The 14,365-nt window shown below is 35.8% G+C and overlaps 1 protein-coding gene across 4 annotated transcripts in view; it reads right to left on the bottom strand.

Annotated features, from left to right (window-relative positions):
• TTC21B (tetratricopeptide repeat domain 21B) overlaps positions 1 to 14,365 on the bottom strand; it is a 96,060-nt gene that overhangs the window by 45,910 nt on the left and 35,785 nt on the right. For all 4 annotated transcript variants that reach the window (XM_055572380.1, XM_055572382.1, XM_055572379.1 and 1 more), the window contains exons 13-20: positions 13,422 to 13,579; positions 11,236 to 11,460; positions 9,936 to 10,174; positions 8,345 to 8,417; positions 7,013 to 7,123; positions 6,196 to 6,334; positions 3,733 to 3,839; positions 2,140 to 2,328 (exon numbers count right to left, since the gene is read on the bottom strand). In XM_055572380.1, the coding sequence (XP_055428355.1) occupies positions 2,140 to 2,328; positions 3,733 to 3,839; positions 6,196 to 6,334; positions 7,013 to 7,123; positions 8,345 to 8,417; positions 9,936 to 10,174; positions 11,236 to 11,460; positions 13,422 to 13,579 (1,241 nt within the window). The remainder of the gene's footprint in view (positions 1 to 2,139; positions 2,329 to 3,732; positions 3,840 to 6,195; positions 6,335 to 7,012; positions 7,124 to 8,344; positions 8,418 to 9,935; positions 10,175 to 11,235; positions 11,461 to 13,421; positions 13,580 to 14,365) is intronic.

Here is a 14,365-nt window from a genome sequence, read left to right as displayed (position 1 = left end):
TGACTGCCGCCATTCCCCGCTCCCTTCTGGCGGGTAAGTCGAGAGAGAGGTGTGAAGGAAGACACACGCTCGTGAAACTACATGAAACATGTAAAAGAATGAAATTAGAACATTCTCTAACACCACACACAAAAATAAACTCAGTATGGATCAAAGACCTGAATGCAAGACTGGACACTATAAAACACTCTGAGGAAAACATAAAACACTCTTTGACATAAACTGCAGCAGTATCTTTTTGGATCCACCTCATAGAGTCATGAAAAAAAAAAATTAACAAATGGGACCTAATGAAGCTGAAAAGTTCTGCACAGCAAAGGAAACCATAATAACCCACAGAATGAGAGAAAATATTTACAAGCAATGTGACAACAAGGAAATTAATCTCCCAAACTAACAGCTCATGCAGCTCAATATTAAAAAAGCAAAAAAAAAAAAACAAACAAAAAAAAACCCAACCAAAAGATGGGGAGAAAAATCTAGACATTTCTTCAAAGAAGACATACAGATGGCCAAAAAGCAGGTGAAAAGATGCTCAGTGTCACTACTTATCAGAGAAATGCAAATCAAAATTACAGTGAGGTGTTACCTCACACTGGGTCAAGAATGACCATCATCAAAAAGTCTACATCAGGTCTCCTGCATTGCAGGCAGATTCTTTACCAGCTGAGCCACACATTGAGATTTGACCAAAAAAACAACAAAATTCTGTGAAAAAAATTATCCTTCCCCCCAAAAAAAGTCTACATCAAATGCTGTAGAGGGTGTAGAGAAAGGGAACCCTCCTACACTCTTGGTGGGAATGTAAATTGGTACTGCCGCTATGGAGAACAGTATGGAGGTTTCTTAAAAAAAAAAAAAAAAAAAATAGAACTATCATATGATCCAGCAATCCCATTCCTGGGCATGTATCTGGAGAACACATAACTAGAAAAGATACATTCATCCCTACGTTCATAGCGGCACTATTCACCACAGCCAAGACATGGAAGCAAGCTAAATGTCCGTCAACAGAGGAATAAAGAAGATGTGGTACATATTAAAATGGAATATTACTCACAAAAAAGCTGAAATACTGCCACTTGCAGCAACATGGATGGACCTAGAGATTATCATACTAAATGAACTCAGAATAACTAAAACCATGATATCATTCACATGTGGAATCTAATACTTTTTTAAAAATGATACAAATGAACTTATTTACAAAATAGAAACAGATTTATAGATATCAAAAACAAACTTATGGTTACCAAAGGGGAAATGTAGTGGGGGGATAAATCAGGAGCTTGGGATTAACATATGCACACTACTGTATACAAGATAGGGTTTCCCTGGTAGCTTAGCTGATAAAGTATCCACCTGCAATGTGGGAGACCTGGGTTCGATCCCTAGGTTGGGAAGAGCCCCTGGAGAAGGGAAAGGTTACCCACTCCAGTATTCTGGCCTGGAGAATTCCATGGACTGTATCGTCCATGGGGTTGCAAAGAGTCGGACATGACTGAGCGGCTTTCATGAACGAGTACTGTTAGCACAGGAACTCTACTCAACATTCTGTGATAACCTATGTGAGAAAAGAATCTGAAAAAGAATGAATATATGTATAACAATCACTTCACTGTATACTTGAAACTAACATTATAAATCAATGATACAGCCAATAAAATTAAAATTTTCAAAAAATGCTATGTATATATTTTCTATACTAATATTATCTTTACATTTATTCTAACATTGTGCCAATTGAGGTTGAGATTCAATCTAGCCACTTTTGTATATCCAGCACTAAACAGCGACTGATACACAATAGGTATTCAGTTAACTGAATTGAATCCTCTAGATTCAGGTATTTGAGATTGAGAAATCGTTTTACAGTAATTATTAAAACATAAATGAACATAAAAGCTTACAGATTTACTTTTTATCACTTGTTCCATAATAATTTTTAGACTCTAACATTATTAATTCAAGCCATCATGTATTTTACAGTATTTATAAAACCAATATTAATATTTTAACTTGTATTTTTAGTACATTTCTTTTCAAATCTTTATAAATAAGCTGTTAAGAAATTTACATTTGGGGAAATGAGATGACATCTGGCTTACAAGGTGCTGAAAATTTTATAAAGGTACTGACCTTATTATCTGTCTCACAATGAACAAGAGCTTCTCTGTAAAACTTAATTGCTTTTTCATAGTTTCGCTGAGCGACAGAATGTTTTGCAATCTCTGCACAAATTTCAGCTGCTAAATGTTTCTGTGCAGGAACTGCATCTGGCTGTTCGATCTGAACACGTTTTAGCACCCGAGCTTGTAATTCTCGAGCCTAGTAAAATGTAAGGATAAAAAGCAATTAAAAAAAGAAGTAGAAAAGAAATGAAACAATTCTCAATCATTCACATGTAGCATAATTTTACAGATTTATTTAAGCATTATTGGTCTTCAATCTAACAAAGCCTGATCCAAAGATAATGTCTTAATTGAGGTCTTCAAAAGGTACTTGTTTGCAAATGAGCCATGCAATTATCTTTGAAACTATAAAAGTATAATACTATAAAAGTACAGAGTCTTTTTTCTGAGGAAATGCAACCATGGAACAAATATTTAGAAAAGATGTCTAGATACTATCATTAAAAATTGTAAATGTTTATTACATTAATAAAATAATACCTAAAAGTTATTGAATCAAATATTGACTGGTTTCAGGGAGTAAGTACATCCACATACTGTCAATGGCATATAGATCAGTCTAGTCTTTCTGAGGGGAGAACCCCTGTAAAACATGCTCTCTAAAATCACTGAGGCTATTGAACTTAGCGGTTCCATTCTTGGGAAGGTATTAAGAACATCACTTAGAAGGAAAAAAATTTTTAAATGATGAGTCTGAAATCTAGAGATTTTAAATCCATTAATAAAAATCTACCATCAAAGAAGCCTCAAGGTCTCAAAGATGCTAATACTGAATTGTTCCAAACATTAAGAAATAGCATGTCTTAGAGAACAGTCTTTCTCTTGAATGTATGTGCACAAATATTGAACAAAATATTAGGAAATATCTTTAAATTCCAGCAATATCTTTTTAAAAAAATCACAAAGTGTCATTTATTTCAGGAATATAAGGATGGTTTAACATTTGAAAATCAATCAATTTAATATACCACAGGAAAAAAAAAATTGGAAAAAAGTCACATGACCATCTTGACAGATGCAGAGAGTACATTAGATAAAATTTAAGTCATGTGCTAAAAATACTGTTAACAAACTAGAAATTATGAAATCATCAAAACACATCAGCCACTTATATTTAGGAATACATCTAAGGAAACATGTACAAAACCTCTACAGTGAAAAATCACAAAATATTAAGGGAAATTAAAGAAGATATAAATAAATGCAAGAAATAAACAGAAGAAGAAAAGTGAGTTTAACTCCTGCCTATGACACTAATTGAGTGAGTTCTTGCAAGTTATTAAACCAAGCTTCTTCAGTTGTAAAACAGGATTAAAAATATCAACCTTAAAAATATCAACCTTCCCTAATTGTTATATAATAATTAGCAATGATATTTTTAAACAGTACAATCCACTGGCATTCAAATGTTATTTCTGTTTGACTTATCTTCCAGAACAGCTGGGCCTAAAGACTGTCTTTTTTTTTTTGTATGTGGTATATTTCCTTCTGAGACCGCCACCCACCCTCATTCCTTCACAAACGAAGGTATTTTCCTTACCTGTTGCAATGAAGTGACTGCATCATCAGGTCTGTCCACTTTACTGTAAACTTTTGCTAGAAGAACTTGAAAACGTCCATCCTCCATGAGGGCCGACAGTTCATTTACTATGAAAGAAAATATATTGGGAAAATTATGACTCATTTAAAATGTTTACATTTTCCTACAAGTTCTTAAACTTGATTCTGAAAAATAGTGAATTAAGTTTAATAATGTTCAGTAAGTTAAATGAATAATGGCCAAATTTGGCAGAGGGGGAAGGATTTATGATTAAAAAGTGGCCTAAAGAAAGTTTAAAGAACTGTAGAATAACTGGAGACTCTTCTTAGACATAGAACAATACAACAACACAGTAAGAATTTCAATTTTCATTAAGTGTGTAAGCATTTCCGTTTATCAAAGTTATTCAGAGACAAGATAGGGTATTTGGTACATGCAATTAAGATAACTGCTATTTTTTAATAGTAGAACTTAATAAACAAAGTGTGTATACACACACACACACACACACACGGACACACACATACATAATAAACACTGACTTTGATGTCAACCTGTCTGGCTTCAAATCGAGGCTTTATCACTTGCTAGTTAACAAGATACAAATTGAACAGGGTATCTATCCTTTCTGTCCCTCCCTTTCATCTGTAAAGTATGGGAAATAACAGTGCCTATCTCATAGAATTATTGCAAAATTTCAGGTTCATAAATTATTAAATAACAGATGCAAAGCAATTAAAGCCTTGTACATGGCAAGTGCTCAAGAGTATTAAAAGAACTCTAGATAACTAACACAAAGTTGTTTCTTCCACCATTTATCAAGTGTGTCATACTATGTTTGAAGTGGTTTACGTACATTGTTTCTTTAAACTTTCAACCTGAGAGGCATGTTTTGTTATTGCTATTTTACAGGTGAGAAAAGGTGGTACAAGGAACCACAAGGAGGCTGTGGCAATGGTGAGAGCAGGCTGGAAGGAGAGGTCAGGGTGGCAGCATGCACCTGTGGAGGCCACGTAAGCCCCTGTAAGACTCCAGTTAACTCGGAGACAAATGGGAGACAAGGGGGACTTGAGCAGGCGGGACCGGGCTTCCACTGTTTGGAAGGTCCAGTACTGCTGCTGGGTTAGGAGTGACTGTGTCAGGGTGTGGGGTTGAGGGTGCAAACATGGAGACCAGGTGGAGGCTACTGCTGTAATCTACATAAGCAAGGACAGGCTGACAGTGGTAGAAATAAGGAGACGCAAGAGAATTCTGAATGTATCTGGAAGAACCAAGACGGTTTCCAATGGACAAGGAGAAGGGTGAAGGCCAGGATTTTGGCTCTCTGAAACTGCAAAGAAAAGATGAAGTTACTGAGATGAAGGCCGCACACGGAACAGATGTGAGGAGGCAGATAAGGAATTCAGTTTCAGACATGTTAAATTTAAGATGTTTATCAGAACCCTGGTGCTACTCTTTATCAGCTAGATGAACCTATAAACATCAAGAAAACTGAGTATCAGATTGTTAATTTAAAAATGGAGATAATTTTATCTGCCTCAAAAACTAATGTAAGCACTAAGGCATCTAAGTACACCAGTGGATGTGCTAAGCAAATAATTATTAAATGAAAGTATTTATACTGAATAAATGTAATATGCTTATGCCCATGGAAGTAGAACATACTCCTTTAATCTCTAAAACCTTTTAAAAAATGCACATCCACATTTAAGGCCATCTGTAGTGTTTCAAGCAAGGTCTGACAAGACTCATGCAAGTATGTCTATGGAATTAAAAAATGCATTCAACTTAGTAGGCTTTAAGCATCAACTTCAAATATACAATGGATTATTACTTAGCCATTACAAATCATGAAATAGTGTTATTTGCAGCAACATGGATGGACCTGGAGATTCACATTAAATGAAGTCAGTCAGAAAAAGACAAATATCATGTGATTATCACTTATATGTGGAAACTAAAAAAAGATACAAATGAATCTATTTATAAAACAGATTTACAGACTTCAAAAACAAACTTATGGTTACCAAAGGGGAAAGTTGGAGGGAGGGATAAATTAAGAGTTTGGGATTAACAAATACACATCAACATAATCAACAAGGACCTACTATATAGCACAGGGAACTCTACTCAGTAATCTATAATAATCTATATAGGAAAAGAATCGCTATATTGTATGTGTATATATATATTATATATATGTATAACTGAACCACTTTGCTGTACACCTAAAATTAATACAACATTGTAAATCAACTGTACTCTAATAGAAATAAAAAAACTTCCTTTATGTCACTTTGGAAAGTAAAGTGTTTCTCTATAACACAAATATCTTATTTTAGTAGACTGACATTCTGACAAATTAAATCAACCTCACATATATTAAGGAGGTAATACATACTAATATAATATCAAAATAAAAAGGTCAGATATATCAGGTATATTAAAATTAGATTTTCATACCAGGTTCATGAGCTAGAGCATGCTGAAGAACTTTTTCTGCTTTATCATACCACTTCAATTTTAATAAGAGCTCAGCCAGGTCATAGCAGAGATAATTTTGTTGTCCACTTTTCAGAGCAGCCTCATAATAAGTGATTGCCTAAACAGAATCCATTTCAGTTAGGAAGAGAAAAGGCAGTGAGAGTGGCAACCTAAAAGCAGCTTATACACGGACTTGCACTATTGGTTAAGTATGCCATTTTTCTTACAGAATCAAACTTTACAGACGGCAACTAGAATTTCTTCTAGCAAATAACAAAAGTACTCAAAATTTTTATTAAAAGTTAGTGAAATTTACTGACTGAAAATTCTTTGCTAGGTGTTATATATATGTTCAACAGTTACAAGGAGTAGGGCAAGAATATAACAACTAGAGGAAAATCCATTATCCTGACTAGAAAACAAAAAACAGAAAAACAACCAAAAAAAAATCCTCAAAGCACATGGCTCAAAACTGGTTCAACAGAAAGGATATCTATTATGCTTTGTCATATAATGAAAGAGATGTTAAGAGTAAACATATCTTAATTTACTTGATGGCAAAATTTGGGTGTAAGGTGAAGCCTGACGTAAACTTTAGGGTCCCAACATCCTTTGCAAAATGAAGCAGAGAAGAATCTGAGACACTGAGAAAGTCCTTAACACAAATTCCAGTTTGTAAAAACAAATTTGGGGTTTCCAACCATTAAGATACAAATAGTGCTTGCTGAAGATCTCTCATCGAGCAGGGTTCACAAATTTGATCCAACAGATGTATCTAAAAATATGAAGTATTTACCTTTGAGTAGTTGTGAGTTTTCACAAGAGCTTTCCCAATTTTGCTTGCCAATGTTCCATCCTTTGGGTTGTGATTTAGTGCTTGCTCATATGCTACTATGGCTTCCTCAGGCTAATGTTGGCAGATACAAAAAATAAGCAATAAAATAACAGCTTAGTTGGCTCCCATTAAATGGCAACACTTCTATAACTAAGCTCTACATCTGGAAAACTTAACAAGACTAATAAAGCACATATTAATTCCAGAAACATTAACAATTTCAGGGAAATGACAGTCACCAATGGCACCCCACTCCAGTACTCTTGCCTGGAAAATTCCATGGATGGAGGAGCCTGGTAGGTAGCAGTCCACGGGGTCGCTAGGAGTCGGACACGACTGAGCGACTTCACTTTCACTTTTCACGCGTTGGAGAAGGAAATGGCAACCCACTCCAGTGTTCTTGCCTGGAGAATCCCAGGGATGGGGGAGCCTGGTGGGCTGCCGTCTATGGGGTCGCACAGAGTCGGACATGACTGAAGCGACTTAGCAGCAGCAGCAGTACAGGTATAACTTAGTAGGACAATCCCAACCATATTAAGTAGGCCCAGGTCCTCATAAGTAGTCATATGAGAACTGAGAGATAGCTTCTTGACTTTTCATCTGGCAGTCATTAGAAAAGACAGAATCAGAGGGTCCGAGGATTGCTTCCCTTTGAAGAAAACTCCATCTCAGCCAGTAGCTCTTTTCACCCTTTTAAAGGTGACTCTCACTTTACTTCTGGTATCATCTCTATTTCAAATATCTGTGCTGAATAACTGAATCTTTGTTTGAAAAAAATAACTACAACTTTTTAAATGTCATGGTTGTCTCCTTTTTATTGTGATGACACGATCTTCAACTATTAAGTAAACATTAGTAAAATGAGAGGGGGGAACTGGATAAAGGTGGTTAAAAGGTACAAGCTTCCAGTTAAAAGTATTACAGATGTAATGTACAACATAATAATTAACAGTGAGGTACATTATATGTACCTGTATATGAAAACTGTGAAAGAGTGGATTCTGACAGGTCTCATCTCAGAACAAATATTTTTTTCTATTATTAAAATTTTGTACCTATGTAAGATGATGGGTAGTCACTGAACTTACTGTGATGATCACTGCATGATGTATGTAAGTTAAATCATCATGTTGTATCTTAAACTCACAATGCTGCATGTCAATTGTATCTCATTAAAAATGGAGGGAAAAAAACCAAATTCCTTTCCATAGAATGTTATACTAATCACAAAGAAGAATTTTTGGTTTTTTGTTTTGTTTTTAAATCTAGGCACAGTAGTATCAAAAACTTTACCTCCTGAATATTCATGTATGCATCACCAAGGAGAAGAAAAGACCGAGGACTGGGCATCCTTTCAGCCATTTCTCTGGAAATCAGATGAAGTCTACTTAGCATACTGAATACAAATTTCTTCTTCTAAGCCAATAAAAGAAAAGCTCACTTATTTCAATAAACTAATAGCCTTTGAGTACTCTTTATATCCCACAGTGTAATACGTACTATTAAAACCCTACCCATACTCACAACCAGATTGTTTACTCTAGGGCAACAATTTTTTTCATTAAATTTTCCATTTCCTGAAAAGCAGGTAGAAGTATACTGACAAGACAGTAAATATGTAAGCTCTCATTACCCAGAAATATGTTTTGCTCTCCTTAATTCTAAAATGATGTGGGAATGAAGTTCCAAAATATGACAAATACTTATTGTCATCCTATGTGTTTTGAGCTCTGATATTCATGGTGTAAGTCATATACAGGGATAAAAATACAAAATCTTCTACTTCAATATTTGTTGCTTCTTTTTATCTACAAAATGTAAACTGCTAAAGGTGAAAATACCAAAGTTGCTCAAGTAATATGGTGCTAAGTCTTTAGTGAACATCTCATTTAATTGGTCCAAAAACTAATGAGAAAAGAGAACTAAGACTTTACAAATAATGCTGAGAGTTTACTATATAGCTAATGTGTCAGATCTGCTTAAAAAAATAAAATAAAAAACTATGCTTTTAACTACTATACTATAGTGGATCCAAATATATGTACTCAATTTTAAAATACTGTCATATCATTAGAGATGATAGTGCTGATCTTTTAGAAACATCATAGAAAACATAATTTAGGAAACTCCAGCCCATTCAACTATACAGGAGGTACTCTTCAGTTTCTTTGCATCACTCAGTAACTACCAAGAATCTGAACAGATTTCTGGGCTTTGATATTTACAAAATATAGATGAATCAACATGACAATTCATCAACATTCTTAAGGATAAAAACATTAATTTTCTTTCACATGGATTGTGTGCTTGTATCTTTATCTTTTTGTTTGGGGAGAAGTGTAAGAGCAACCTGTGTGTGCATGTGCACACTCACATCTGTGTGTTGTGTATCCCACTAAATCCTAAGGGCATCAGCATATGATACTTTAAACCCCTGCCATTTCTGTAATCCATACTTGAGTGCAATGTATACTAAGCCATAATTTTCTTCTGCTATGAGACAGTGCTAAACATGACTATTTAGTCCCTGAATTGTTACATTACATAATGTTTTTAAGCTATTAGAATACATGTAATTGTTGCTCTTTTCCTTCCCACCCAGGAAGATTCAAGGTCCAAAAATATCACCTGAGGAGGGAGACTGAGCTGAGAAACTGGAGGGAGTCACAGGTTGAAATAAATCCTAATTACTATGATTTAGGTTTTAGGGAGAGTGTAACCTGGTTAGAGTGATTGCGGCTGGTCGCAGTAGAAGGAAGCAAGAACACATTAAGGAAGGGATCTATAAAGTATACGAAAAGCACTCAAAAGGAAGAAAGAAATTTGGGGATTAATTTTAGGAGATAAATATGTCAAAATATAATGGGCCGAAAGACCCACTTACCTGTAACAAGTGATATATAACATTTTCTCTTTTCTGTGCTTCAGATATATATCTGCCATTTTTTCCTTGGCCTCTATGAAATACGGCTGCTCGGCTGTAACATTCCGAAGCATGCTTAAAGCCCTCTCCACATCTCCCTGGGCCAGAGCTAGGTCCGCGTTAGCGATAGTGACACGCAACTCTTCAGACGTCCCAGAAAATTCATGGATGGCATCTTGTAAAACTTTGGCTGCCTCGTGCTGTAAGGGTGACATCAAAATAACATTCAAAACTATAACAAATCACACTACAAATGAGGGTCTTCTTCTAATACAGAATGAACAATAAGCGCTAGCACAGTTTTGATACTTGTGATATATTGATCGATTTTTGAAAAGCACAAAAATTTAAAACTAAACTCAGAGACCAAATTAAGATGATGTATTTGTTAGCTGAAAAGTGTTCTCATAACTATGACAACAGCAGTTGCTACATAAGAGTTGCTGCTACTATAATTTAATTAACATTTACCTTGCATCCAGCATTGTATTAACCCATTACTTCTTATGACAATCCTCCAAGGTAGTTACTGTAATTACCTCCCACCTTGCAATAAGGAAAATAAGACTCAGACAGTTAAGGAGTTAACAGATGATGGAACCAGCCTGACTCCACAGCCTGAATTCTTTGTCATGTTCATTACTGCATCTTCGGTGGGAGCCAGTCCACAGTCACCCTCTGGACCAGACGGTTCTTCACTACATAGCAGGTCATTCCCTACACTAGGACATCGTTTTTGTTATATCCCAGGTGAAAATATTTCCTAATTTCCAAACCGGTACCTCAATGAACCTAAAATATCATTTATTTTAATTCATCTCAACTTAGCTGATTTAAGAAATGTTAAACTAAGAAAAAAAAATTGTGCATCGTAGAATCAATCTATAATGGAATTGGTTCTCCTTATTAAGTGCATTTTATGTTAATTTGTTAGTGAAGTAGAAATTCTTTGAGATTTGGCAAGTACCTAGACATAGCCTTAATTTCCACTAAAATATGAAATATGAAGTAACTGATTAGCAACTGCTGTAACTTAAAAAACAGATTATAAATGATAAGTTCCTCATTTTCTACAAGATTCTAATTCTTTTCTCAGAATTGCATTCATGTTTGCTTCCATCTGGTGCCAAGTGATGAGAAACAAATTTTCTAAACTTAACCACTTGTTCAAGGGAATAATTTTTGCATTTTCATTTCCTATGACTATATATACTTGGATAACAAAGTTCAGATCTGAGCAATTGAATTAAGTTTGACCTACCTGTTCTCCATTTAAACGGTGAACCTCTACCAACTCAAGAAAGACTGATAAACGATGGCTTGCATCAACTTCAGTTTTTCTGTATTTTGACTTTGAGGAAGATCCAATTCTCCTCATTCCTGGTAAACTCATTGCCATGTGCAGAGTTTTAATTGCTTCTGCTATTTCTCCCATTTTCTTTTGTGACTGTGCTTTTATCAGATGATATAAAGGATATTCTCTCACCTGAAAAAATAATATTCAGAAATCCTTCCTTGGAGTGCTTACAATATCAACACATAGTTTACAATCCATAAAATGTTATGATAATAGGAAAGCTGAGGACAGTCCACCCTGTGAATGCATGAGGTCCTTTTCCATCCTCTTACTCATGTTCTGATCATTTACTGAAACATCAGAATTCAGGTAACCTGCCACTACCCAGCATTCCCCTGGTGCTGCTACCATGACAGGAGAGAAACTGCACACAGAGTTTAGAAGGCCAGCAAGTATATTCGAAGAAATTATTTTAGTTTTCAGAAAATGAAATTTCTTTATCTGAGACTTCTTGTACTGAAATATAAGTTATCAGATTTCTACAGTTTCTTTTTATTTTCTAATTTAAAGATTAAACATTTCAGGGCATGTTAACCAAACATGGGTTTTTACCCTTTGATACTACTCTGAAATGTGTACTACTGAAGCTTCTGTCTTTAGTTTGGCTACCAAAAGCATATACAGAAAAAATAAGAGAATGACAGATGATGAGGAAGGAGTCAAGAAAAGAAGATGGTACAGAATGAGGTGATGTGGCAGCCACCTAACCTCTAGGATGGCTATAGTCCTCCTAAGGCTGGGCTCTGAGCCAGAGCGAGGCGTCAAGTCTACCTGTTGTCCTTGTGTAAACAATCACGCTTATGCTCTGATCTCAGAGATCTTGATTTATTGGGTGCGGTGCTGGCACTGGGGTCATGATTCTCACTAGTCTTAAGAACTACCATCCTAAGAACCAGGTATTACTTTCTGCAAACCTTGCCTGCAACTTGAATTCTCCAGTTAACTAAAGGGTTCTCACATCAAAGAGTCAAAGACACTGCCAGACAAACAGAAAGTCTGAGGAGCTCCTAATGTGACTTCAGGAAGCCCCTGAACCTAGGATTTTCTGTAATGCTCAGGGATATGGGATATTTACATTGAACATCTTGGCTAGAAATCTAGTGTGTTTATGTCCTCAAACCACATACCAACTTTCAAAATGACTAGGCATTCTGTGATGATGTATCCAAAGTTATTAAAAATCAAGGTCCAAGAAAGAGACAAACAATAAAAATCCTAAAACATAAAAATATTTGGCACAATGCTCTATGTTAAAAAGCAAAGACATCTCTTTGCTGACAAAGGTCCATGTAGTCAAAGCTATGATTTTTCCAGGAGTTATGTATGGATGTGAGAATTGGACCATAAAGAAGGCCGAGTGCCAAAGAATTGATGCTTTCAAACTGTGGTGTTGGAGAAGACTCTCAAGAGCCCTTTGGACTGCAAGGAAATCAAACCAGTCAATCCTAAAGGATATCAATCCTGAATATTGGAAGGACTAATGCTGAAGCTCCTATACTTTGGCCATCTGATAAGAACAACCGACTCATTAGAAAAGACCCTGATGCGGGGAAAGATTGAAGGCAGCAGGAGAAGGGGACGACAGAGGATGAGATGGGTGGATGGCATCATCGACTCAATGGTCATGAGTTTGAGCAAGCTCTGGGAGATGGTGAGGGACAGGGAAGACTGGCATGCTGCAGTTCATGGGGTTGCAAAGAATAGGACAGGACTAAATGACTGAACAACAATGCTCTATAGTTTACAACTATCTTTATATATATTTACAGTACATTTAATGTTCATTAAAATTGTAGAGTATTATAAGTTTTATGGAAAAGAAAACTGAGGTTCAGAGAGTGAGAGGTAGGAAGACCAGACGTTAATTCCAGGTCTTTTGTTGCCAAGTCCATATAGTTTTGTTAAACTAAACCACAGGTGCCTCCATTTTTTTCTCCTACTGCTAACGAGTTCAAAACATTTTCCACTAAAAAAATGCATTTATTAGCAAAATGTTACAGGCTAAAATACAAAATAGTTGAACATGTAAACATTTGCTAAAGGTTTAAGGACAGCGATAGGACTTATCCATTTGAGTCTGGAACACTTACCTTAAAATCATAGCTCAGGCATAGTTCAAGAGACTGAGAACACAATTTGAATTTTTCCTGAGACAAATAAACCTGAGCCATCAGGAGATGGGCGTCGGCATAGGAAGGGCTGTGCTCCAGGCAATGCTGCAGGTTATTATAAGCTGCTTCAATATCACCTGGTGAGGAAACAAAGTTAAAAAAAAAAAATGATTAAGAGGAAATCTGAGAGAAGAGGGAGAAAAGCAGTCTATGGCCAGTTCCGGTGTTTGACCTCGAGGTCCTCTAACTCCACGGGCACCACTACTGCTAAGTCGCTCAGTCATGTCCGACTCTGCGACCTCGTGGACTGTAGCCCACCAGGCTCCTCTGTCCATGGGATTCTCCAGGCAAGAATACTTGATTGGGTTGCCATGCCCTTCTCCAGAGGATCTTTCCAACCAAGGAATCGAACACCCATCTCTTATGTCTCCTACACTGGCAGGCAGGTTCTTTAACACTAGCGCCACCATCCGCTTCTTTCTAGTTTGCATGAAAGAATATATCCAAAGCCAGGCCATGCCCTTGGTGATAAGGAGCAAATCAGAGTATGTGAAAAGATCAGAATCCATCACCACTGTTACTGACAGTCCTATAAATGTACTTTTACTTTCCTTGTCTAATGTTGTTAAATTTATAACTTCTTTAAAATATGTAAAACATAGAAATTTAAATAACTAGAATGTTATAGTGTCACATTAACAAGAAAGATTTAGTCTAGCAATCATTCTTGGCCAGAAATTTTACTACTGCATAAAAGACAACACAAAAAAGCATAGGAATATAGTCTAGAAATTTAGAAATGTGAGTTACAGACTTTAAATGCCTCTTAATACTAACTGAAATATTCAAATATTCTGGAAACACATCTATTGTATATCTAGAAGTCTTTTTTTTTTTTTTTAATTGTAGCTGATTTACAGCTG

The sequence above is a fragment of the Bubalus kerabau genome, chromosome 3 (genome assembly GCF_029407905.1).
Source record: "Bubalus kerabau isolate K-KA32 ecotype Philippines breed swamp buffalo chromosome 3, PCC_UOA_SB_1v2, whole genome shotgun sequence".
Lineage (NCBI taxonomy): Eukaryota > Metazoa > Chordata > Mammalia > Artiodactyla > Bovidae > Bubalus > Bubalus kerabau.
The sequence above is the reverse complement of the archived record's forward strand: the minus strand, read 5'-3'. Positions and strand labels throughout refer to the sequence as shown.